We start from the raw sequence: 26,128 nt of genomic DNA, 5'->3' as shown, positions 1-26,128 counted from the left end.
TTACTGTGATGCACATCACACAACTGAGCTGTTTTACTGTAAGAAAGACAAAACATTGGTGAACCATGCCACTGGAATGAGTAGCTGTCTGAATGTTTTAAATTCAGCTGTTGCAAACCCAGAGAGCCAAATCGGACAGACGCAAAGCCAGGAAGAAGTCTGGGAAAAGGGGTAGACTGGGCTCCTTGTCAGACTGCCTGTTTGCCCCTCTCACATTACTCTGTTCCATCGTTGTCTCGTGAGATCGCCAACACAATTCATCTGACTCGAGCTCCACTCAGCACTAACAGCACCACCACCTCAACTTTTGTATGGAAAGTATAATCTGAAAACTTCAAACGGTGTAAAAGACGAACTTGTGACCGCCTGACAAATCAAATCGCCTTAGGTTGTAAGCTCCTAAACCAGGCTGGAGTAATCAAAATTACACATGCATGCCACGACAAGAAAATAAACCTGACTGTTTCAGGTATTGACGACTAGTCACGACAGCATTTGAAAAGTTGCTCAATATATTAGAAATTACAAGTTGGTGTGCTGTTCCGTTTCAAAGATTGGGCTGCATCAGTTACCGCCTCAAGGAACATTTAGAATTTAGTAATTTACACAGACATAATGAGGTTACTACTTCCGGCTATGTTATAATAGTTTCTATGTTTGTAAAGCACATCTCAGCATACCAACAATCTGACCACGAAGAGAACACAAAACAATGTAACTACCGCCCTCACATGACAGCGAGTTGTAGCCCACTGGTAATCCCCCCTATTTGGCTCCTTACCATTGCTTTATCCCCCTATGCTACTGAGGGGAGGCAAGGATAAGAAATGGCCTTTTAAAAAAAAAAAAAGTTGAACTAGCCTCCGGCCCATACCCAACATACTCCTCTAAACCCTCAATATCCACTGTGCGGGTGCACAGATCAGGGTGAGAGGGGCTATGAGTGGGACACCCCCATGTGCCTGTGTGTGTGTGTGTGTGTGTGTGTGTGTGTGTGTGTGTGTGTGTGTGTGTGTGTGTGTGTGTGTGTGGCGTGCGCTAGCCAAAGCAAACGTCTTCCACTCATTAGCAGGGTGTGCTTCCATAATCCTTTTGGCTTTCTGTGGGGGCACAGGTGTCCCTTGTCTGTCCTCAGATTAAGTTTGTAATCCCCCGGGACCCCGGTCCCACCCCCTGGCTCACAGGCCTATCACAGCAGCCTCCTCAGTCAGGACAGTAGGGTTTGTGTGAATGAAGCCGTTTCAATTGCATGTCTGAACAACTCAATTCTAATTCTGAAACGCATAGAGGATGGGACATTAAAAAGACATTACAGCCACTCTGAAGAGTTCAACTGCCCATAATTAGAAGTGAATTCCCCTCTTGACAAACACTTTACTGCAATTATGAAAGTGTGGATGAAATTACATTTGGATTCATAAACTGCATACTAAACACACCCAAATACCAGCCATGTTGTTGAGTGGGTTTGGGATCAGCAGAAGTTGACCAAATAAAACAAGTGATAGGCCTGCACACAGGCCAGGCCAGATGTTGGGTTGCGAAAGTGTGTGGACAGAGGTGGAGTCCATGTTCCAATTCCAGGGAAACAAAACAATATGAATCCAGGGGGAAAAAAGTGTGTATCTCCGGATAAACAATGGTTCAAGGGAAATCTAAATGCCGTGGGCTACGAAATGAAATGAAATCATCGGTTTACTTCAATAATCTATGAAGCAAGCAACGTTTAAAGTGAAGTCACAGAAGTCATAACAGTATCATTATACGAGATGTAACTGCTCATCACAACTATAGTATTTACTACTAGTCCTTTTGGGGATCCCGTTTGGGGATCCAAAGTATGTGCAGAGTTTGGGTTATGCGCTGTGCACAGTATATCAGGTATCGAAAGTGACTTTGTACTTGGTACCACTACCTGCAACAGTTCCAACACACATACATGCGCATCTCGTTGCGGAGCCACAAGGAACACCTACACACCGACTCATAATAATCATAATACTCATCACTCCTAATCAGCAAATGCGACGCGTCGCAAACACACCTGCGCGCACGTGTCCTGTTTGCCGAGCCTTAAAGAACACACACAAGCTCATAAAGTAACTTCTAAGTTCCAACACACACACACGACCCATTGCGCAGTGTTCCTTTTGTTGACTAAGACTAAAAGACTAAGGTTTTTGCTATTTAATCGACTAAGACATTTCAGAAGACTAAATAGGACTAAGGCTAAATGATGAATTATTCAAGACTAAATCAAAAGAGAGAAATGGAGTGGTGGTTTATTTTCTGAGGGGCACAGGCTAAAACAACAGATGGATGTTGCTGGCTTTAGAAGTGAATGATATATTGACGACATATCGATATCGCAATACCGTTGCTTTTTTGCGATACTGATATTGTGCATGTTCATACCTCAATAACGATATATTGAGCAGCCTTAGCGAACAGACACACGCGCGTGTCCCATATTGCTGCATCGCGGAGCCACAAAGAACAAACACGCCCACGTGTGTATGTTCCAAAGAGTTTCCAAAAAACGGTTATAAACAGAATACAATTTAGAAAAGTGAAAAAATGTTTTTAATGCCCGTGTGAATGCCCATTCATCAAAACCGAAATGTCCAATATGATTGCATTAAACAACGTTAAACAACGTTAAACTCACTTTGCATGTTGCTTTGCCACTCGATTTGCCACTCGATGCCATTCACTTTAAGCATGTGCATACCCTCTATTGTTGATTTGTACTTAGTAAACACAATGTTTATTCCGTATCACTCACTATATTCAGTGAACACACTTGTAAACACACGTTGCCTCCATATTCACAACTCAAGTTCCCAGCGTTCACTGCGCATGTGTGTAGTACCATAAAGTGTACAATAGAGGAGCCACTGTAATGACAGAGAGTTTTGGAAGACAGACATTTCATAAGTTATAGGTAGATGTCATCTAAATATAGTGTGACAGTCTAAGCTGAAGTCTAAGCTTTGCCAACTGGAATGTGTCTGCAAAAAACAAGAGAATATAAGATGAAGCCTAGTCTATACTATGTACTGTAACTCCAGCGACTAAGTGATGTATTAGGACACAATCTGAGCACGCAGTAATCAAACAAATTATACAATTTTGATTTAAATTGGTTTACATTTTTTTTTTAATTAAAAGAATCATGAATGGGGAAAACAACACTCCATATGCCATAGAAATGAACCGTTTCAGCTACCCCTGCCTTCGTCATTCAAGCTTAACATGACTCATTTTATTGATGGAAAAGTAGCATTGCCATTTGGGGTGTTAGGATCACAACTATGAAAAGAAAAATATGCTTTAATAGCATGACCTACTTGTTGTCAAACATAACAACAAAAGGTCTGGAAAACACTTAAGTCAGCTGAACGGTTGTTTGGGGATATCAGATGATTATCCCCTATCATATTATATGGTAGCAGACAGCAGCCCAGACACCTGATTTGCTTAGAGCTGCCACGGCTGTTTCTTGCTACATCATTGCCTCTGGGCTGGTCTTGGCAGCTCTAGTTATACTTCTGAAAGACCAACAGTCTCGAGTCTGAAATGTATCGTATCGTATGTTACACTACAAATTGGGACTCTGTAATTAACTAACGCTTTCAATCTAGCTTGCCACTGTGATGTCCCACATCATTCAGGACTAGAGTTTTGAGTAGAGTTAAAAATATGAGCTGCAGCGGTGCCAGCCACAGAAATGTGCACTGTGCCTTCATTTTACAATCTAATCAGGTTTGATACACCTGAAAAGTAGACAAGAAAAGTGCACTCCGAGGAGTGCAGGTGACAGGTCTCCGTGAGGCCGGGTTGTCTACCGACTACAAAGGGTCTGCGAAATTTGGAAGGCAGCCAGTCATAGGCAATTTCAATGGAATCTGAAAAGTCTGACTGATTCATATTGATCAAATGATCCCAGAGATTAAATGCGTACCACTTTGTGTGTCATTGGACAGAATTAGTCGTAGTCGGAAAATGTGTGTTTTGAAGTAAACACAAATGGTGGAAAATCTAGTCTGGCACAAATGGGGAGTTGCGTCCAAGGAATACAGAAACCAAAGTTAAGACTACAGGTATATGATCTAGGGATCAAAAATATCAGCCAAAACGTGAACAGCCTTATTATAGCGCCACCATGACACCGATTTGAAAAATTGGCAGAGGTTCTCTCTTGGCCTACTGGGAGTGTGTGCAAGGTTACACTACAATCAGTCCAAGCGTCCCGGAGATTAGCGTCTCACAGACACGACGGACAGACCAGGCGAAAACAAGGCCTTCGGCCGTGCGGTCCATCCTTCCAGATACAAAAACTATACAACAAATGTGGGTCAATGTGGGTATTTTGAATAATAAATGTATAACCGATATTAAGCGAAATTATAAATGTGTGTGGACCCTGTAAATGTGGGAGATCTCGTATGAAAATGCCCTGCTATTGCTAAACCACATACAATCACAGTGTTGTAGAAGAACCGAGAGAAGAGAAGAAAAAACGAAACATTTATGTTTAGTTTTGTTTTAATGCAGAGGATCAGTTGTTATTACAACAAATTAAGGAAACAAGAGGAAGACTGATCAGAACCTCAGGGGAGATATAGAAAAAGGGCAAGATTTGTGAAGAAGACAGATTATGAATCAGGTCCAAAAGCAACTAGACTTCTGTTCTGGACAGACGTCTGCTTAAACAGCAGGCCTCCAATACAATTCATAAAATAAGGGACCCACAATCAATTTACATGATCCAGATGAGATGTACCAGGCCTATACTAAACTAAATTACAAACTACCATCAGCTGATGGAAAATAATCAATAAGACGTTTTCTTAACTCACTCCACCTACAATATATAATATAATACAGAACAACACTACTACATCATACTTTACACTGGAATCTGCAATCAAAAGCCTACAAATAACCAGGCACTGAGTCAAAGGGTAAAACTATAGTAAACTAATATGGAATTCCACATGCCTGCCTCCAATGTTCTGTATCTTGGAATTTTGGAAACATATTTATAATGTTCTTCGATGAGAGAAGACTAAAGTTTTACTTGCAGCAAATAATTTTAGAAACCCATTACCAGAACAGATTTCCACATGTCAGATCTTTGGTGTGTCGGATCTGCGTGTGCACCCCGCTGATCATCCCATAGCGATGATTTGATTGGCTGGGAAAAGTACATATTGAAGATAAAAGTGAGAACAGAAAAGTGAAGACGCCAAAAGTGATTGGCCGAATTACTTTTGTGATGATTTGATTGGATGAGCACGGAATGTGATGCATGATGATGTATGATTGATGATAAGAGCGCCCTTCACTTCACGTCATCAAGTGTGATTTTTGTATACTTTCTGTATTGTATTGATGATGTGCTGTTATGAAACCCCATTAAAACGTAAGCGAGAAAAAAATAAACTAAAATATTTCAGGTCAACAAAATTGTAAAAAGGCCAAGGATGGACAAAGTCTACTAACTTTCCCAAGAATATATAGCCTTGTCCAATAGGCAGCAACTCTGTGGTGAGGGTATTTTGATGCAATGCGATGCGAGAGTGTGGACAATTCGACACTAGCTCGGGACTCCTGGATCGCTGCCCTCCACTCCCTCCTAATATCCAGCATACGGAGCTCTGCAGTACAGCAAGATGTGATAAGGAGCCAATTGGTAGCCTACTTCGGTGTTACTTCAATATCAAAATGTAAACATCCTTGACAGCTCAACTTGCTCAAGGCCTTCAAGTGAAACAAGACAACAAAAGAAAAGCAACAAGATAAGGCAGCCACTGGCACAGTGTAACTAGTACACGGGTCACGCCCATCGTCAGACTCAGCATGACACTATTGAAGGCTAACTCACTATAAAGGCACTTTCACACATTCTTGTTATTATGGAAGTTTCCCAGACTTTAAACGGAGCTTAATTATTTGTATGTCAAGTACGAGATATCTCGTACTTTCCCTCTACACCCGTTGTATGCTGGTAAGTATGAGATGTCTCGTACATAAAGCTTTATAACAAATATGAAACGGTTTCGCCAAAATCTACTTTTAACACTGGCCCGGTTGCTAGGCAACGCCTTGCATACCCCCAGCACCAGGATATCACGAGCAATCATCATCCATCCGAGGTTTGGATCTGATTTGTGAGTTTTTTATTGCACCGCACCGGACATGTTAACGTAACGTTTCTAGCGAAAGATAAACATTGTGAGCTATTGCAAACATTCAAAAGCCGGGAAACCGGAAATGAAAGTACCCAAATATGGGGAAATACCCCCGGCAAGGCTTACCTACCTCTGCTGCCACCTAGTGACAGACAAAGGGTCTGACTAGAAAATGGCCAATTACTACTTCCGGTTCACTGAGGCAAGTCGTGGGGTCTTCTTCACAGCCTTTTTCATGCATTCTGTTGGCACTGGCGCCAGGTTCCAGGCACTGGCGGTGGGATGTAATCGGTTAAGTGACATGGGACTGATGGGAGTAGCTAATGTGTGCGACTGTGCATAGCCTGCCCTATACTATCCAGACCCCGCCCCTCACCTTATCAAACAGGCTAGTTACCTTAATGTGTGAACGCATCTGAAACGTACACCTGTTGCATGCTACATGTGGGAAAGGCCAACACTGGACAATGTCCTGACTTGATTCCCCAGACATTTTCCAGTATTCAAACAAATGAGAAAGCAGCTTATGTTTGTCTGCTTCTCTGCTCAAGTTTATAACACCATGAACATAAAGCAATCAGTACATAACAAAACACCCTCTCTTCCACAACACTTGGGCCAAACAATTACATTTTACAATACAACTGTCACCTTGGACCCACTGCACAAAGCCAGACCTCACCATAATGCATATCACCATTCACCAAAGGGGCAGTGCTCTCACCTCCCATTATGTTTAATCCTGCTGGTTCACACACTGGAGCATGGCTGCGACCAACAGAAGGGCACCAAGGTGGCCTACACCTGTTACTTACACAGTAAAGACCCACACAAAAAGACCCACAGCAGAGATGGTACTTGCCAAGTAAAAGGCTGGATAGAGAAATAAAGGCTAGTCCTAATTTAAATTGTTAAAATTGTTTGGAAAACTTTATTTGTAATTTAACTGATATTTAATTTGGCATTGATTGAAATCACGAAAAAACATCAACAGTTGTATGGAAGCTGGAGCCAAGCATGAAAAAAAACATGTATTTCTCAGACATTCTAATGCCAAGCTGTAAAACAAACTAATCCACTATACAGTGCAACAGGGGTGGTGTCTTTTTGTAGGCCAAACCAGAAATTACTCCTACCATGGGAGCCCAACACAGATGTTCAATGTGATTTTTCCACAGTGTTTGGATTCATTTAAAAAAATAAGCTCTATAGCAAGGGCTTATGATATTAACAGTTTGTTCAACTAGATAATCTCCACAAACACACGTTTCACTTTTTTTAAACCACACATGCAATTAATATACATAGTAAAACAAGCATAACAGCATTAAAACGTCACGGTTGAGATATTAACAGATGTAATCTGTCATGGATCACATGAAACTCTTATACAGCATTCACACCAACAGCAACAAAAACAGCTACAAATCAACCAAGTGTGGTCAGAGTCGCCGTTGAAGTGTTGCTCAACATCATAGGCGCCGGAGAGGGGGTCATTTGGGTCTAAATGTCCCCCCGCACTATTGGGGAATGACTGGTCTATTTCATTATTTATTTTTCCTGGTGGTCTCTCTAGCACAGTTTCCATTTTTTTGCGCAATCGTCGTTGTGTATTGGCTGTCGCTGCATGCTTGCTTCTCGCCGCAACGACCAGTCTGGCTATATAGCCTACCCCACGTGCAGTAACTGCAGTTGCTCTCTAGTCTCTAGTCTCAACTCTCGATCTCGAATATAATATTGTTCCTCCACTTTTTACGTCCCGACGGTGCCACTGCTCAACATTCTCATTGATGTCATCAAGCATGTGTCCATGTGTGGGAGCGAGGAACTATAGGAAAATATAAAGGCTTGGCTTAAAAAAGAACAGGGAACTGGATATTTGGCAAGAAATAGTTTTTCCCCCATTACATACAAGCAGGAATTGTGTGGAAAGAGAATTGCGTGGAAATGGTGAAACAAATAGATATGATTGAATGATGCATTGCTACACTGTGTCTGATGAACCCATTGCAAACTCACTTCCGGGTTTTAGGGCTATGCTATTAACTGTTACAAGTACAACCCTCATTTCATGGAGATGTTTAGGACACAAACACTGTTCAGGGGTCTGCCATGACAATACTCACACCAGGGGCCAAGTTATCAGGCACAGTGATGCTCCAATAACAAACTTGACACAAACACTGTTCAGGAGTCTGTCTGCCATGACAATAGTCACACAAGAGGCCAGGCCACAGGCACACCGTTATTCCAATCCTCACCAAACATGGCACAAATGCTTGCACACATGTGGGGCATATTACAGTTACGTGTCTAATATTTCTCATTTCACAGAGCACGGTGGTTAGAACAAAAGTAATTTACCATTTCACATAACTCGAAGGCCATTGCTCTGATGAGCGCAATATATGACTGGATTTAAAGGCAGCATACTGTATAGTCGCCTGAAAATCAAGTAAGCCCATCAGCACACATCCCTTTTGAGAGGAGCTGGATAGGCCAGCATGGCCATTACTGGATAAAGTCTCTCTCTTCAAGCAGTTTATGCTCAGTCAATTCTGTTATGGTTAATTGGCACGGGAACATCCTGTGGCTCAAACAAAATGTTGCTTCTGATCACCAGTCAATCAAACCCAAGAAACACGCATTCCCACACCCCCACACCCCCACACACACACTCTCTCTCTCTCTCTCGGCCAAGTAGTGACCATGGTGAGCGCTTCTCGCGGCCTGCTGGGTCTGGGTGTGGTGCCAGGCTCTGTCTTGGATAAAAGAGCAGCTCTGTTCCCCTGGCCTGCTGCACGGGATGCAGCGTCTACTGTCCTCACTCTGCTCCCCAGAGAGCAGCCATTGTTCTGCTTTTTAATGAAGAAGAGTCACTATTAGCATGAACATTCGAAAAATGCTAGCCTGACAATGTGCAAGGCTCTTTACCTTCGTTCCCCACATATCTTTATTCTTCACACAGGACTCAGGGTGGACTGAGGACATGGTACAAAAGAAAACCAAAAGAGAAGCCAACAGGTTTCTCCCAATGGGACAAAGGGCTGTATCTAAATCTGAACATAAGGGCCATGAAGTTTGCATTTCAAATGCAGTGTCTCACAACATAAATAATAGCAGCTATGTGAGGGTCCTTTGGCAGCCTTTAAACAAAAGCAGCTTAGACGTAATCTAGGCAAACTATTACGAAGAGCAGCTATAACAACAGCTAAGCCTAACATCCCCATATGGCATTTAAACAAGCAATGGCCACAAACATCTCTGCCTCACTGACAGCAAAGTCATGTTTAATGGCACTCAGCAGATGCACGACTTCCTCGATGTAGGTACAACTTATTTCCATGAGAGCTCAATGGTTAACTGAGGCAGAGGAGCAGTCGTGAGGCCTAGGCCACATTCTTGTTGCACACAGTCATCTTCCTGTGCTCCAGTGTGATGCATGTCGACTAACCCGTTACATGTGACTCACATAGATTGAGAATCTTCCAATCACTTGTCATAGTGGTTTCAACTGGTATGCATATAAAAGCTGCATCGAAGCTTAGTCAACATTCCATTTAACGGTTTGCTAAGTGATAGCTGTATTGCGTTATTGATTAGGCAACAGTCAAATTGATCAAGGTAGGAGGAGGTCAGCATGAACAAGCAACAGTACTCTGGACTATCAGCATTGTGTATACTAAGTAAGCAACCTTGTAAGGTTGTCCAACTAACTACACATTTATTTCCCTCTCACTATTCAACTGCAACCCATCTAATTATTTACCGTGTAGCTACACACATGTCACAGATGCTATGGCAACCACTAGTGAAGTGCAAGCCTGCAAACATGCTGCTGCCATTTTGCCCTTATTCGGAAAATTTTAGTTAAGCCTACAGTATACCAAAACAAGACGTTTTTGAAAAGCTAGATCTATTGTGCTAGACCAGGACAGGACACAGGAGTCTTCGATGTTTTAGGCCAAGGACCCCTTAGCTGAGAGAGGGACCCCCACTAATTATATACAATTGTGTTGCAGATAAAAAAATGTCAAAATGTCAAAAATGTTGAGCTTTATAGGCTTGTTTGACAACACTATTGTCAGTGTTGTGTTGTGTGTAAATTAAAAATGTTTTGTTTACAAATTATCTTTTCTATTTATAAGGTGGATTCATATTAATTTGGATTCTCAGACATTTGGCTCTGTACTTGGTCAGCTCTATTTTCCTCTAGAACAAATATCTATAATAACACAGAGAACACAACATTTTTTTAAATGCTGAGTAAGAGATTAAGTTTTGGTCCGGAAGATATCCAGTCAGTAGCTTAAACAAAGATAATTTGGGTCTACTAGTCACTTCATGGTCAAGGTCATATCACATGATGTCACATGATGTTTTATGGCAGCAGCCTTGTATTACAATTAGCCTGTGTCTAGTGTGATTGTCGGCTATGGGCCAAGGGATTCTCAAAAAGACTATTCAACGGGAGCTTTTAGTTTAGTAGGAACAGAAGATTCATCCAGCAGCAAGCTTTGACTTTTTCCAATTGGTGTGACTCAGTTCAGTGACACGTCACAGCATCTGATGAGTACAAATAAAGGTTGAGCCTGGAAATCAAACTGGGTCACCCCATAACACTTGAAAAAGCAACATGTCTTGCAACTGTAGCTAAACTATGGTACTATAGCATACTGTAAAATCCCTTTCAAAGCGAGGTGTGTTGGAACTTGGAGTTGGAATGCTTTCAAGTTGACTTAAACATAAGCAAATCATATTCAAGTCAACACATGTGGTGTGGCGGTTACACTTTCATACAAAATATATGAAAACGTCTGATCCACTTACAGTACATTCTTCCCCAGGCATACACTTAATGTATATGTCCAACCAGTACAGTGTGAATTAGCCTAACTCGATAATGCTGTTAACAGCAGTTCGTTTTAACTGCATGGGCTTACTGAAACAAAGACAGCGAATACTGCTGGGTAATGAAAGCACCTAAATCCAGAGGGCCTAATGCTGCTGTGCCTTCACAGACGCAGCTTCTTCATCCTTGAGGGTTTTCTTAAAAGTCAGAGTCAGTGGTTTGAAGGTGGTGTTTTTTCATAGCACAACATGGACCAGAAGTTGTGTCCTTGCTAGAAATTACAGTCTACACAGAGGTCAGTGCTTTCATGTGGTCACATACAGTACAAGTCTTTAATCCAAATGGTTCCACCATACCATGATCAAGAGCTGGGCTGTTGATCAAACATATAATATGGTGGCAGCTTAGCTTTTATACAGTACTGTTGCTATTCCCTCACCTCTGGCCAGGGGAGATGTAGAAGGGAGAAGAGCCAACTACATTTGCAAACATAATTTTCAAGGTTTACAGAACCCTCAGCCAAAAGAGATATGCAAACATACATATTACCTCACTTTGCTGAAAGAGAAAGGCAAAAAAGTGGAATTGTTACTTCAACTTTGATCTTAAGAGAATTTTGCTAAGTAAGAATGACCATCATTAGTATACAATATGAGAAATGACCGAAGACTTGGTGAAAGGAAACTCACAAACATGGGCCCCATCAGCCAGCCATACTAGGTTTTTTATCAAGCAACAGTTTCATCAGTGTAAGCCTGCCCCAAACCACACCAAAGGGTCAGGTTGGGACAAAACGTTTGTTAAGGTAGACCACACCAATCCAACTCATTGCAACTCAATGAGTTGCATTGCCTTAAAGTGTTTTGTTACCCGACCCTTTGGTGGGGTTTGGGCTTAAGAGGTCAGACAGGGTTATCTCTCTCTAATCAGTATTATCCTTGACTCCAAAAAGGTCACCAGAACCATGTCTGCCACGTACTGAAGCGATCAATCGAGTCAGCAGCCAAAAGCCATCAGGCGTAGACATACGCATCAGGGTATAAAAAGGCAGTAAACACTAAGTGCTGTGATTATAGCACTACATTCTCCTAATGCTTAAGGGTTTGCATCCATCATTAGCAGAAGGATGGTGGGGACTGGGAGTGACTATGTATACAAGGCCAGTTCATTCTGACAACTGGCCCACCACAACCTCATCTTCTTCTCCAGCCAATATACAGGCAAAGTGACCTTGGCTTGACCTAACTTCTGTGCGTGCTGCGATGACCTTCACCACCATCAAGACTATATCCCATGTGTATTTACTGCAGGCAACCAATACATTTTCATAAATTGTAGGAAGCAGGTGATGCTGAAAGAAAACACAGTAGAAGTCCCAATTCACATAAGAGTCCAACATAGAATTGTATACATCAGCATGTAAGTAAGAAATGCCACCCTGATAGGAAAATAAAACTGAAGACTAATTTTTACTTTGTTGCATGATTGTGTCGCACAACTGTGTCGCAGCGGAAATAGCCGGTCAACAAGCTCACATTGTGTTCCTAACTAGGTTTGAGCTTGTAGTTTGGAAAAAAAATTCATGCTACACTGTCATACCATAGAGCAGTGGTTTTCAACCAGTGGTCCTTGAGGGGGTTCCAGGTCTCAGAGGCACTTGCCCATTGGGCAAGTACAGGTCATGTTCTACTTGCCCAAAGTTCATGCCCACTTACCCGAAAAGTAAATAGTCCATTATAAAATGATATGTAAAATTTGAATTGCCGTTTAATTTAAGATTATTATTTTTAGGACTGTGTGATAGGGAAAAAAACGGTCATACCTGAATGTTTATGCCAAATAAAACATTTTTAATTACCTGCCAGGGGCAGGTGGGCAACCCTTATGTTGTGTTCACACGGGGCAGATAGTCTACCATTCATTGTCAAAGGAAGCCAGTGACATGACGTTGCAAAGGCGCAACGATGCATGTAGCTGCTCCAAATCAACTCACAACGTGTCTTTGCATCGTTTCATCTGCCCGTGTGAACGCACCATTAGTGTCAACGAGTGACACTAATGGTGTCACTCGAGAATTGTTATTTTGATTGTTTGCCTGTTGTCTCTCCTATGGTACCAACATCAATACAGTATGGAATTGTGGACAAAATCGTATCCACCAATAACAAAATATTCTTTAGTTTTGGGTCTTATAAATAAATATCATCAAATGGTGGTCCGTAGCTCAAATGGATAATATATAATGGACCTTGGTGTGAAAAGGGTTGAAAACCACTGCCATAGAGCATAAAGTAGGCATTACACACAAATCAGTGATTTGCCTCCCTTTATCATGAAAACAAAGCTAGCTCTGTGCCATAAAAATCATTAACACACTGACGGGAAATAAGGCTAATCTTTGTACAGCCAAGTTTGTAGTCACACGTCTACAAATCTTCTTGTGTTGCTGACCCACATTTGTGCTTCCACATACTCTTGTCATTACTGCCTGACTGCAATTCAGGTGACCAGGAAGGGCCTAAAAGTACGGCAAGAAGTTAGCATTTGTTATTCACAGTACATTTTTGGCTTAACGCAAAAATAATATGAATATTGCAAAAAATACTCCTGTCATAATCATGTTCCACTATTAGCTGACACAATGGTTTCCAATCTCAATAAATGAGCAGCGCATAATGGTGAATGCTTAATGGAATGGAATTATTTTGTTATTGGACACCATTGGGGTGTGTGTGTGTGTTAGCCTAAGATTTAGACTCTCGTAGATGTATTTATCGAGTCTGACATCACTCTCTACGAGTGTGTGTGTGTGTGTGTGTGTGTGTGTGTGTGTGTGTGTGTGTGTGTGTGTGTGTGTGTGTGTGTGTGTGTGGTCTATCATCATTTTCAAGTGTCTTTTGTTTTCCATGGCAAGATTTCATTGTACTACTTTATTGTAATGTCACTGAACAGTATGGGTTGGAATGACTGAGGGTTTTGTTTTCTTTTTGTCTTATTTGTTGTTCAGAAAAAGAGAATATACATAGTACAAATGGTATAACATTCTATAATCTGCTCTTAATAAAACATAATTGCCCCAAAGTTGAGTCGTGTCAGTGTCCAAATTCATTATGTAATGTGTCCACTCTATCTTTAAGTTTGCATCACAAACATTTAATCGCCACATAACATCACAACCTGTAAACAGGTTAGATGGATTTTGTTTCTAAATATCTGTGATTATGAGCATTCAATTACACTTATTAATATACACCTCCACTGTTGCTGGGACAGGATGTGTTCAACATAACTGCTGGGATGCTGAACATTAGCAGCTGAGCCAGTGTCTGCATTCAAACAGGTGGGAAGGCACGCAGTAAAACCAATAATTAGCAACAGACTACTAAAGGGTGTTGCTTTCAGGGAATTCATGTATTCATATATAATAATAGTGGCTAAATAACTTGTTGAGTCTAAAATGTGATTGGTTGTGGGATTCAATTTGCGCACGGTCCCGCGACAACTTAACTTCGCCATTTCTTTGATGAAGATCAAAAGGCAGAAGAAATATGTCTCAGATAGCTCTGTGTTGTGTGTGTGTGTGTGTGTGTGTGTGTGTGTGTGTGTGTGTGTGTGTGTGTGTGTGTGTGTGTGTGTATGTGTGTAAGAGAGAGAGAGAGAGAGAGATATTTGAATGCATGCAGTGATAACTCCCGAGTCCTAAGTTTCATGTGCTTTCGTCGTTCTCGAAAACAAACCAGAAGAACTTTACAACAAAAGAACAGGCGTTTTAGGACGCAGGTCCAACCTACACACAGCTGTCCCATCCCAGGGCATTCAAGCATGGTGAGAACAAAGAGTTGGTAAAACACTTAAATGACCACCAAAGCATTCGTCAAATCGCGCATCGTTAAATGCGTGCTTACCAAAACGATAGCAAATCTTTCCTCCAGTTCACCAGGCTCCGGCATGGGGAGTTTCATAGGCATATTATGACCCCTGAAGTCGTTGTGTTGGTCCATACTCCCTGCGTTCCCCATGTTTTCAGGTTGTGTTCCTCTCCTGTACTTCTTCAACGAAGTCAAACTTTCCTCCTCTGGCTACTTCGGAAATCTCGGGCAAGTCGAAACGAAAATATCCCGTTAATGCCCCTGGGAAGGTTTAGCCGAAGTTCTCCTGTTTATTTCCTCTTGGTCACTTCAACATAAAGCACATGTGTGAAAAGCAGCATAATGCGACGGGGTCCGATAAGAGGGGAACCCCCGTGGAGCATTTTCAGAGTAGAATGAGGTACTTGCAAACTTGACTCGACCAAACCAAACGTGTCCTTGTTATCCGTATCTTGCACAATTTCGGCTCCACTCCCAGTTGGTGATAATGACGGTGTGCATGATTCAGGTTTAGCAATCCCCCCCGTCTGTGGGTGAAGCTAGCTAATCCCTCCACTGCTGACTAGCTACTAGTCAAGGGGTCCACAGTGCACACCGCACACAATCACATCCCTCCCTACAATGAGCCCTTTCAGAGGCAAGCCTCCTGGCTGCTAGGGCGTGCCAAAAGCCGTAGCTAAGGAGACGAAAGTTTCTGTATTGCATTGTGGTAGTTTGAGTTTAATATTGAGGGGGGGAGAGGCAATCAATCAAAGTGCTTCAAATCCGCCAACAGCACGGTGCCTCTCCGTTAGCACATTTCTTCAGTTATTCGGTAGGCTGCAGTGCTAACCACAACTTCGTGACAAGTTGAAGTTTGTCACTGACACAGCTGTGTTTCAATCTTATACAACATATTATGTTAGGATGAAATCTGATCCTGAGTTCCTGACAGGGTGGGGTCCTCATTATTACACAGAAGATTACATCAGCAAGCAGTGCGTTGGAGAGGATACAGAGGTTCTCCAGATGCACACTGGTTTGATTTAGTCTAGTCTGTCTGATTCAATAGGGCTGGGTATATGAGGTTGGCTGACTGGACACATTAGGGACACAAAACACAGATGACTGAGCTCATAGCCTATGACCACTAGATGTTCCAGTAAAGTAGCCATTCACTTGCTCAGGGGTACTGGAGATGGAGTAGCAGATATTGCAGGCTATTATTTTTTTTTGCAGTATTTTTCACAAGGCACAAACCATTATTGGACAAATATTTGGAATTCTCACATGTCTGAAAATATTGTATCCAGATCAGCAAATCCTAGAGTTTGATTGAATATTTTATTAGCAAGTTTAGGAAACAGTAGGCAGTATAAGTTACAAAAGCTATGCTAAAAACTAGTAAAAAGATAACAAAAGCCCCAGGGGCTTGTTTCCATTGTGATCCTTTGTACTAAACAGCACTTAAAGCAATTCTAGATATATTTACAGATCTGTTGTGTATTTTGAAATGTGGATCACAGGCTATTCATTTATATGCATAGCCATGACATAAAAATATAGTATAAGACTAAAAGTATTATTTCATAATATGATACAGTGTGGCATTGATTACAGCATTCATCTTCAGATTTTTCATCATATATACTGTAGATGGAACTGGTGTTAAAATCTTTCCGGTGATAAAATTGCCACCAACGTCCTAAAATAATCACACCTGTGTGAAGTGAGTGGTGCAACTCCGTGTGGGGTTCCCGGAAGTTCCAGACCCACAGGAACGTGGCCAGGGTGCCGGCCCGGTTCCGACGAGCCGCCCCGCGTCCGAAACGGTCAAGAAATGACAGTTACCGTGTGGGAGTCCCCAGAACATCCAGACCCCCAGGAACACGCCCAGAGGGCCGGCCCAGTTCCGGCGAGCCGCCCCTGTCCGAAATGGTTGATAAATGACAGAGTTACCGTGTGGGGGTCCCTCTACTGTACTGTACTGTACACCCCCAAGTTCAATGTTTGTTTTAAAAACGCCATTGACAATGAAGGGAAAATGTACGTCATATTGTCCCTCATTACGTCATATTGTCTCTTTATTGTTAATGGCATTTAATGTTTGTGTTTGTTTGTTTTACATCACCATTACATCACCTAATCAACATGAGTTAGACTTTAATATATTAGCGCCCCTCACTTCACACAGGTGTGATTTTTGTTATAGAAGTGTATAGCCTATTTGTACGTCTCTAAATGTTCTGATGAATTAAAAATGGTGGACCCGGTTGTAAACAAGTGTAATGCTTTATCATGGTGTCGTCCACAGTAACAGTTTTTTGTATTGACCTGTGCTTTCGTTTGAAATGTACCCATTCTGCATACTGCTAATAAATTAACAATCAATCAAAATAGCCCCAAACTACATACTGTACATTCCTCCATTCACACAGACTCATGCACTCACCGATGGCAGAGGATAACAGAGGAAGGCACAAACCTCCTCATCATGAGCAGTTAGAGAATTAACTGTGAACGTTCCAATTCCAAATCGGCTGCTATCAGTAGCTCCTGAGGCACTACCACCCCACTTGTTTGAACAATATACCTATTATGTTCTCACATTAATGTACAACAGGGCCTACAGTACATTAACAAACAATAGTATCTACTAGCTACAGGCTGTCATCAGGCCACAGCATAATTAATCTGAATTGGAGAAGGAACAACTTTGCAGACAGCTGATAGTGATGGACTATACACAATAACTGAATGTGAGAAGAGAATGAGATTATAACACTTTGTGTGCGTGCGAGACAGACAGACAGAGAGAGACAGAGAAACAGAGAGAGAGACAGAGAAACGGGGAGAAAGAGAGAATTGTTTGTTTGTTTGTTTGTTTGTTTGTTTGTTTGATTGATTGATTGATTGATTGATTGATTGAGTGAGTACAGGTCAATACGAATTACAAAATCACTAAGACTTGTTTACATAAGGGTCCTCTATTTTCAATTCATCAGAAGAGAGAAAGAGAGGGGATTTTATTTCAAAGGGCCAATAATAAGGATGCCATGGTAGCACATGGAGATTGGGAGAAAAACTACAAGCAAGACTCGAAAGTCTATAAATAAGATGTGTATGAATGAATCCTTCTGCAGGTCAACCACTGAGCACAATGTCAACCCTGCAGCTCTAATTGAACAGTGAGACATTTAACTAGACAAAATGGTCAGTCAAGTGTCCTCACTGAAACAAAAGATGGTAAAAACTATGTTCAATGAAGACCAATGTGAGGGAGGGGGATGCCACAGCTGCTCTACTCTGAGACCATAGACGTATGAGAGAGGCTTCAGATTGCTCTGTAAGGAAATGTAAAATGCAAAACAGATGCCAAAAATGAAGGCAGCACAATCAAACCTCTGTGTAAGGAGCCTCACAGGGAGACCATTGCACAGATGTTGCTAAATTTATCCACGAAGCAGCCAAAGGAAGTAGTATTCTTAAATTCTTAAATGAGAGCAAGCCAGTCCAGAACATGTTGCCATTCAACCATGACCAGGCTAGACTGAAGCAAGAAAACATTGTCTTGATTTTTAGATCTACCCACCCACTGATCTCAGAAGCTAACCACATCTTTTCGGGATAACATGAAGTGGCCCGGTCCGGGCACCTAGACACCTATGCCTCAGCCTGACAGGCTGACAGCGTGTCACGGGTGTGAGTCCCGATCCTGAGTCCTGACTGGCATTCAGGACACACACACACACACACACACACACACACACACACACACACACACGATGCCTGACTATTATGGAGATATTTTTTGAAACTTCAGAGCAATGATGCCCTCTAGTGACAAATGCATAGCCAATCCTTCTCACTCAAGCCTGTTTTCTTTCAATAGACGAGTTTTTCTCAATGTTGCCCTTGGCAAACACCCAAATGTTTACTGTACATGCATGCATTGCTACCATGCTACCAGTGTTGATTATGTCTTATTGTATATTATTGTCTTAATTGAATACACAGGACCACAATGGAAACAAGCGGCAAGACTCATTGTGTTACAATGATGGTTTAAAAAAAAAACATTATTGTAAACCATACTTCTGTACAAATTGCAAATGGGAGTTGTCACACTAAGATAACTCTTCTCAGGCTATCACAGGTACTAACTTAAAAGGTTATTTTATTCAGTCAGTGTATAGTACAGTAGAACTGACCAATTCTACACTAAAATGTATTGGCACACACTATGCAATTTACAGTCAAAATGTCTCTTGTGTGAGGCTGGAAGCTGATGTTTCGTTACACAGTGGAATTATTTGGTGTCAGCCCTGGTACCATAACCCATTTCCAAACTTAGTCGGTGGCCATCCCTCGCCATCCCAGGAAGACAACACCCCCAAGCAGAACATGTCCTCACTCTTGCTTCACTGAGGAACAGGCAAGATTTGCACAACAGTCAGTACCACAGACAGATGTCAGAGTTGCAGAACCCATGTTCAGGTGCCAGTCACACACCTGTCAACAAGTGATAACCAACGGAAGCATATTGGAGTTTGGCCAATTTCTTTGTACAGGGTACCACACATTTAGCTGTGTTGCGCTTTAACAATTGCACAATACTTACAAGTTATACCTCATTGTAAAGGCAACTAATCAAGGACACAAACAAATACAATTGGTATTATTGAATGGGAGAAATAATCTACAGAATTAAAGTTTCAAAACATTTTGCGAGTGTTGAACATCAGTAGAAATAGAATACAGAAATGCAAGTGTCCGAGTACCAAACTATAGTTTATTGTATACAGTATAAGGACAACAAATAATGTACAAATCAAAATAAAGATCTGTGGAACATTTGTTTGCCAATATACCTTTTTCACCAGACATTTTGACATGCCATAATGTGATTAAACACAGCTGAAGACAATAACATTCATTCTGGACATGTTTCATTAGGTTCCACTACACCAGCATGACGTTAATTGTACGAGTGATGCCTAAATGAAAACAGATGAATCTGCTTACCCTTCTATGGCATGTCAAAATGTCTGTGATAAAGGTCCATACCACCTTCTAAAATCTGCCAAAAACGTAGGTGGACATTCTCAATTTCAGCTCCAAGTCATATTAGGCCTCAAACAACCACCAACTCTAGTATCTCAAGAACACTTGAGATTTGCACGACTCCTCACTCCACCAAAATAAGTAACTTTATAAAAAGTACATATTAAACATTTCAGGAGGAGCAGTCTTGGTAGGGACTGGGAATCATTTCTGGACTGAGGCTATTGACGAGTGATTATGAAACAATTTTATGATCAAAATTATGGATAGAAGGCAAGATAAAAACATAACAGAATTGTTCCCATCGTGTGGAGGCCCAAGTGTTAAGGGATTTGCAGCCTCCCGTGATCTTCTCTTGTCATATCAACTTAACCATTTATTTTAGAACACTCGTCATTTCACATTTTGGTCCTGAAAAATGTCTTGAATTACCTTTCAAATCAAATCAACAATGGGAGTGACACTAATGAGGTAAGGAATCCATATAAATCTTTCTCTGTACAAAAACAGGCAAACAGCATTTCTCAACCTAAATGTTTAAGGTAAAATGAGCATGGATAACTCAGAGCATGGATAACTCAAACATCAATGTAAAATAAAGTTTGCCCTGCATCTCAAAGTTAGGACGTGGCCTCCATGAAAGAACTCTGCCTGCTTGAATGAAATGGTGATTGGGTTTTGGGCAAGCAGATGAGAAAAAAAAATAAAAAAATAGAAATAAACAATTACATAAAGGAAAAAAAGGGGGCAGACGCTCTTTCAAGTGTTGAGTCCACTGTGTTAACTTTCCACTTAAGAGGCACCTCCTGTCTGTTGTTGAAATACATCAATAGTGTCCTCATCTTCCATCTCCAACTGTAGGAAAGATATTTACCAGATATTAGCAAGAATATTCTGTTTGAGCAAAGCCTTCAAAGAACTTTTTGAGAAGACGTTTTAAAAAGACATTATGGACTGAATTTAAAAAGAAAATCTTGTGAGTTTCTCTCTCTCATTATATATATATATATATATATATATATTATATATATATATATATATATATATATATATATATATAAACTCACAAGATATATTATTTGTTTTTATTACTCCAGGTACAGAAGTCCTTATGTCAATCATTCATTCCCTGGCCTGGGTCACAGAAGTATTTTTTCTATTGAGAATAACATTGCTGCCGCCGCATATATATTCTTGCGCAATACCTACTGCCCTGGTAAATGGTGCATTTATATAGCCCCTTTATCCAAGGCGCTTTACAAAGATTGTGCATTACATTCCATTCATACACCGATGGCGGCGGAAACCATGCAGGGCACCAACCATATTTTGGTGCCTTGCAATTAGGGGTTCAGTGTCTTGCTCAAGGACACTTCGACACTAACTCTGGGGGAGCCCAGGTTCGAACTGGCAACCTTGCGGTTACCATCCAGCCACTCTACCCCTAAGCCACCGCCGCCCTGCTTGCTGTGATGTCAAAGTCACCACTAGAGCCCCCCCCCCCCCCCCCCCCCCCCATACCGTTTCGGACGCGGCTCACCGGAACCGGCCCGGCCCCCTGGGCGCGTTCCTGGGGGTCTGGATGTTCCGGGGACCCACCCGGGTGCCCACACGGAGTTGAACCACTTACTGAACAGCTCACTTTGAGCTGCATTTCATGTCATGAAAGGTGCTATACAAATAACGTTTTATTATTACTTCACACAGGTGTGATTTTCTCCTTTTCTTGGCATGGCGCTAGAAGCTTGAAGGCCAGTCGAGTTTACTTTAAATAATACGGCGGCAGTAACATTAGCGACTTTTCATGAGTCAAACCGCCGGGATCATTCATTTTGTAACAGTTCTTATTTGATGAGTTATTAAACAAGCCTATTGAAATTCATAAGGGGAAAAAAGGTGAGATGCGTAAATTGCATCTAATCTCCCCAATTAACTATGGAAAAATAAACCAATAGAGGAAACGGGTATACTACCTACAGGAAACCCGGGTTGTGCACACTTTATACACTCCAAAATCAACATAAATTCATATAATTTCTCCTGACACATGCTTATGATAAAAATGGTATAATGAATATTATTTAGTGTAGACAAATGAAAATGGGAGAAGTCGTCCAGTTCACCCACCTGTGCAGGTGTGTCTGTTTCGTTGATAGGCTGGCCATCAAACCTAAACCTTATCTGACGAATTGACAAACCCTGTTGAGCACAGAACAGACAGACTTAAGATCGAAAAATGAAAACAAACGATCTAATGCTGAAACAAAGGCTTACACAAGATTATAAACCGCAGCAAACACAATCAGTATTTTCAGTACAGAACTGGCGTTCAGTTGCTGCATCTATCCATAGGCCTATAATTAGACTTAGCATTACCATGTTGTGTTAATACACAATTGAAGTCTGTTTCAAGTTTATAGCTTCATCAGGCTGACTTACCTGTCTTTCGCAGTACGCTTTCATTAGTTTGCTGAGTGGAGTGTGCCTCTTAATTTTAAACTGTACGACTGATCCATCTTGCCCAGCTACCTTGAGGTTGATGTGGTCGTTCTCAGTCTTCACTCCTTCCTGCAACACACAAACGTCATCCTCGTCAGCTAATTACCTCGCTACCACGCCGGCAACATAAACCTAGAAGCAACGGTAGTAGTAGCATAAGCTAGCAAAACAGCCGCACACAGACACGGACAGGCGTCAGCAGCCCCGGCTGGTTTGCGTAGTAGGCCAGTCTATGGTTAAACTGGCGCAGAAAGCCACAATGGCGCAAATACAAAGACCATCATTTCATTAGATATCCATGGTTCAGGAACAATGGGTGGGCTCTCATACTTTGTTTAGTAGCGGAAGATATACACAACACTGCAACCACACCAAAGACTAACGATGGAACACGGCGCAATAAATAAAGATCCGCAAATTAGTCTACCTTTGTTTTCTGACTACCCGCTCAAATGCGGCACAGCGGCAGCGGCACAGGGAGCCTGGTAGATATGCTAGGCTAGCCAAAAAGCTAACATTAACTTGCAAGTGGTACCATCGAACTACAAACCTATACAAAATAGTAAGTCATGAAAACAACGAAACTCACCTTTGGCTTTTCTTCGGACATCCTGCAAATTAACTGAACAAGACCTTGTTAGTTAGTTATAGACTGACTTGTTAGCTTGGAAGCTAGCAGTGTGATAGCGGGTTTTCAGCTCCTCTCAGTCTCCTCCAATTCGACCAGGAGCGCGCATAGAATGCAAGTATATGATTGGCTCCCGATGGTCACATGTTCCATCTTTTCTCGGGACCGCGGATACGTGAACGCGCATCTGAATTTGCGCATCCCCGTGAGCTTAGGTAGACTCAGAGCCATATATACTATATATACATATATATATATATATATATATATATACATACACACACACACACAAGATACATTTTACCTTTACAAACAAACACTTGGCCTGTTGCCTGTCTGCCTGTTTTACACACACACACACACACAAAATAATAATAATAATTATTATTATTATTATTATTATTATTAAAGAATGTTAATCAAATTGTGAAATATTTAAGTATGAAAGTGTTAATGCTCAGTCAACACACAGATTATGATTATTATTACTATTACTAAGTCTGGAGTCAGAGGCTGACAAAAAAAACAGAAACACTGCCAGAAGAAAGCTCAGAAATCAAAAAGACTGAAGAGGTATGATAGATTTGGAGAGGAGTGACAGGACACATGCTGCATTTCTGCTCACATACAGTACAAGGGGAAAGAATCCAGAAAACTATAGGTCTATATATTACAACTTATTTTACAAGCAGGATGAACACATGAGCAGATGCAAAGCAAAGTTACTATATTTACCCAGGGTAACTGGACTAAGCATCAGATACTTGTTTACAGCCAGGCCCTGCTCATAGAACATTTCATGGTAGTGGTTCAATGCCTTGCTCAAGGGCACTTCAGCGGTGGTAATTTTAACGTGCCGGTCCGGGGATACGAACTGGCGACCTGCCAGTATCAAGACCACTCCGCAAACCATTCGGCCACCGCTGCCATGTATGCATGTATGTTATTGTTACACTCACGCACATACATGTATAGACAGGCGTGTAGTCGTGTAAGCAGACTATACACACAACTTCTTCTCTATTCATTGTTGTGTTTTTGTTCTATGTGTACTATGTGCCTTTTTACTGTGTTTTTGTGTTTCATGTTACCTGCCTGTGTTATGCCTTGCTGTAAACCAAATCGCCCCACGGGGACAAACAAATAAATGAACCTGAACCTGTGTTTGGTGTGTATTTTTATGCCATTGTTATTTTTAAGTTTACATGATTTACCTGTCATTTTCTGAATATGTTTGGTTGCTTATTTATTTATTGTAACAATGCTTCTTTCTACGCTAGAAGGGGCTAAGGGTTTCACTGGGATCGTCAGGTGGGCGCCCTCCATCTTCGGTGTTTCATTGACTTAGGCCCACGACACCTCAAGAGGGTTCAACAGCAACTCCTGGCATCCCAGGTGTGCCCCCCTCCTCCACCCCTATTCCCTTAAACCCCTCACCATGACCTAGACATCATTTCGGAGCCCAGCTGTTGTCTCTCCTCTTGATCCAGAGCCACTGGCTTGCTCTTTCAGCAGCGCTGGCCAGGGCTTTGATGGTTTGATGGTTTTGTAAGTCGCTCTGGATTAAGAGCGTCTGCTAAATGCCTAAATTGTAAATTGTAAATTGTTTGACGTTGGGCCTGGCCTCGGATTCCCATGTCCTTGAGGAGACTGGTAGTTGACCTGCAGCCTCTGCAGCCTCTGCAGCCCACTTCCACAGGGCGAACTGTGGCCTTCCAGCCGCGTTGTTCCGCATCCGCTGCCAGCTCTGCGTAACGAAGATTCGCATTATCCTCCCAGGGTACAGTGATCTCTATGATGAAGACGTTTGAATTGAAGGGGACCAAAGCACCAGCCTGAGGTTGGTCGTAGCAATCTCGGCTGGGAGTCTCTGCTCCAGGTCAACCAGGAGCCTCCAGTCTCGTGCTGCTCCCAGTTGTCCGGCCTCTGGTTTTGATGGGCAGGTCTTTGGTAGCTTCTCGCCTTCACGAACAAACTGTGTTGAAGATGTAGGATGGGATAAAAGTGGAGGCAGGGCGTTGACAGCCGTCCATCTACTTTCCAGCGAAGCTGCCAGACACTTAAGCACTTGATTGTGCCACCAGGTGTAACGACCTTGTGTAAGGCTCGTCTTGCAGCCGACCAGAATGTGTTTCAAGTTTGCTGGAGATGGACAGAGGGGGCATGTTGGGTCTTCTCCGTACCATTGACTGAGGTTCTGTGGTGATGGTAGGACATCGTAAGTGGCTCGCAGGATGAAGCTAGTTCGAAAAGCTTCCATGTCCCAAATCTCCTTCCAAGAGAGCTTTCGTTTCTCAACGTCTTCCCAACGCATCCATTGCCCTTGCTTTCCTTGTGAGACAGCCTTTGCACATCTTGCAGGCTGTTCTTCTCTGCGTACCTCCTCGACCACGAGACCACGTCGCTGAGCTGGAGATGCCTTGTGAAATATATATCCTACCTCAGTAGCCCAGGGATGGTGCAATTCTAAATTGTAGTCTATGCTCATTTATTGTTCACACGGTCACACCAATGCCATACTTTGGTTGATTTTTTGCACACGTATCAAGGTGTCTATAATGTATTATCTTACTTGTATACCTTGTATTATACATGTTTGTGCAGCATAAGTAAGCCTTGCCGAGCCATGAGGCCCATAGGGCAGGATCGAGCCTATCTCCTGTAGCATGAGGCAGCTTGATGTACAAGTACACTCCCTGGACATGGCGCTAGTATGTCGCAGGGACTTACCCCCAATCCAGAGTGGAGTGAGTGCTAAGCAGGGAGGAACTGGGTCCCATTTTTCAGAGTCTTTGGTATGATCCGGCCGGGGATCAAACCCCGACCTCCCAGTCCCAGGGCGGACACTCTAACCACAAGGCCACTGAGCTGGTTTTGTTTATGTATGAGTAGGCCTACTTAAAAAAGCACTATATATTAAATTCCAGATATTTTAATAAATAAAATCTTTAATTCTTTAATGAATGTATGTTATTTATATAAACATTGCACTGTCTAGAAGAATAGGCTACATCACATTTCACTACTTGCATCTTGAGAT

The 26,128-nt window shown here is 42.0% G+C and overlaps 2 protein-coding genes across 4 annotated transcripts in view; both read right to left on the bottom strand.

Moving 5' to 3' along the window:
• fmnl2a (formin-like 2a) overlaps nt 1-15,512 on the bottom strand; it is a 75,098-nt gene extending 59,586 nt beyond the window's left edge. For all 3 annotated transcript variants that reach the window (XM_079519096.1, XM_079519095.1, XM_079519097.1), the window contains exon 1: nt 14,955-15,512. In XM_079519096.1, the coding sequence (XP_079375222.1) occupies nt 14,955-15,068 (114 nt within the window). In that variant the 5' untranslated portion in view covers nt 15,069-15,512. The remainder of the gene's footprint in view (nt 1-14,954) is intronic.
• Nucleotides 15,513-19,669: 4,157 nt separating this feature from the next.
• sumo3b (small ubiquitin like modifier 3b) lies at nt 19,670-23,209 on the bottom strand. Its single transcript, XM_079517460.1, has 4 exons — nt 23,050-23,209; nt 22,401-22,529; nt 22,089-22,160; nt 19,670-20,816 (listed from the first exon to the last, which is right to left on the bottom strand). Exons 1-4 carry the CDS (start codon nt 23,068-23,070, stop codon nt 20,754-20,756), a joined length of 285 nt encoding a protein of 94 aa, XP_079373586.1. The 5' UTR covers nt 23,071-23,209; the 3' UTR covers nt 19,670-20,753.
• Nucleotides 23,210-26,128: the final 2,919 nt, after the last annotated feature.

Source organism: Electrona antarctica (assembly GCF_951216825.1).
Source record: "Electrona antarctica genome assembly, chromosome: 13".
Lineage (NCBI taxonomy): Eukaryota > Metazoa > Chordata > Actinopteri > Myctophiformes > Myctophidae > Electrona > Electrona antarctica.
The sequence above is the reverse complement of the archived record's forward strand: the minus strand, read 5'-3'. Positions and strand labels throughout refer to the sequence as shown.

What these genes read in the sequence shown, in the direction of transcription:
- sumo3b (XM_079517460.1), bottom strand. Translation starts at nt 23,070, where the DNA reads ATGTCCGAAGAAAAGCCAAAG. An exon ending in TGTCCGAAGAAAAGCCAAAG is followed by an intron (nt 22,530 to 23,049) that starts GTGAGTTTCGTT and finishes TGTGTGTTGCAG; the next exon opens with GAAGGAGTGAAGACTGAGAA. An exon ending in AAACAGACACACCTGCACAG is followed by an intron (nt 20,817 to 22,088) that starts GTGGGTGAACTG and finishes TCTTTCCTACAG; the next exon opens with TTGGAGATGGAAGATGAGGA.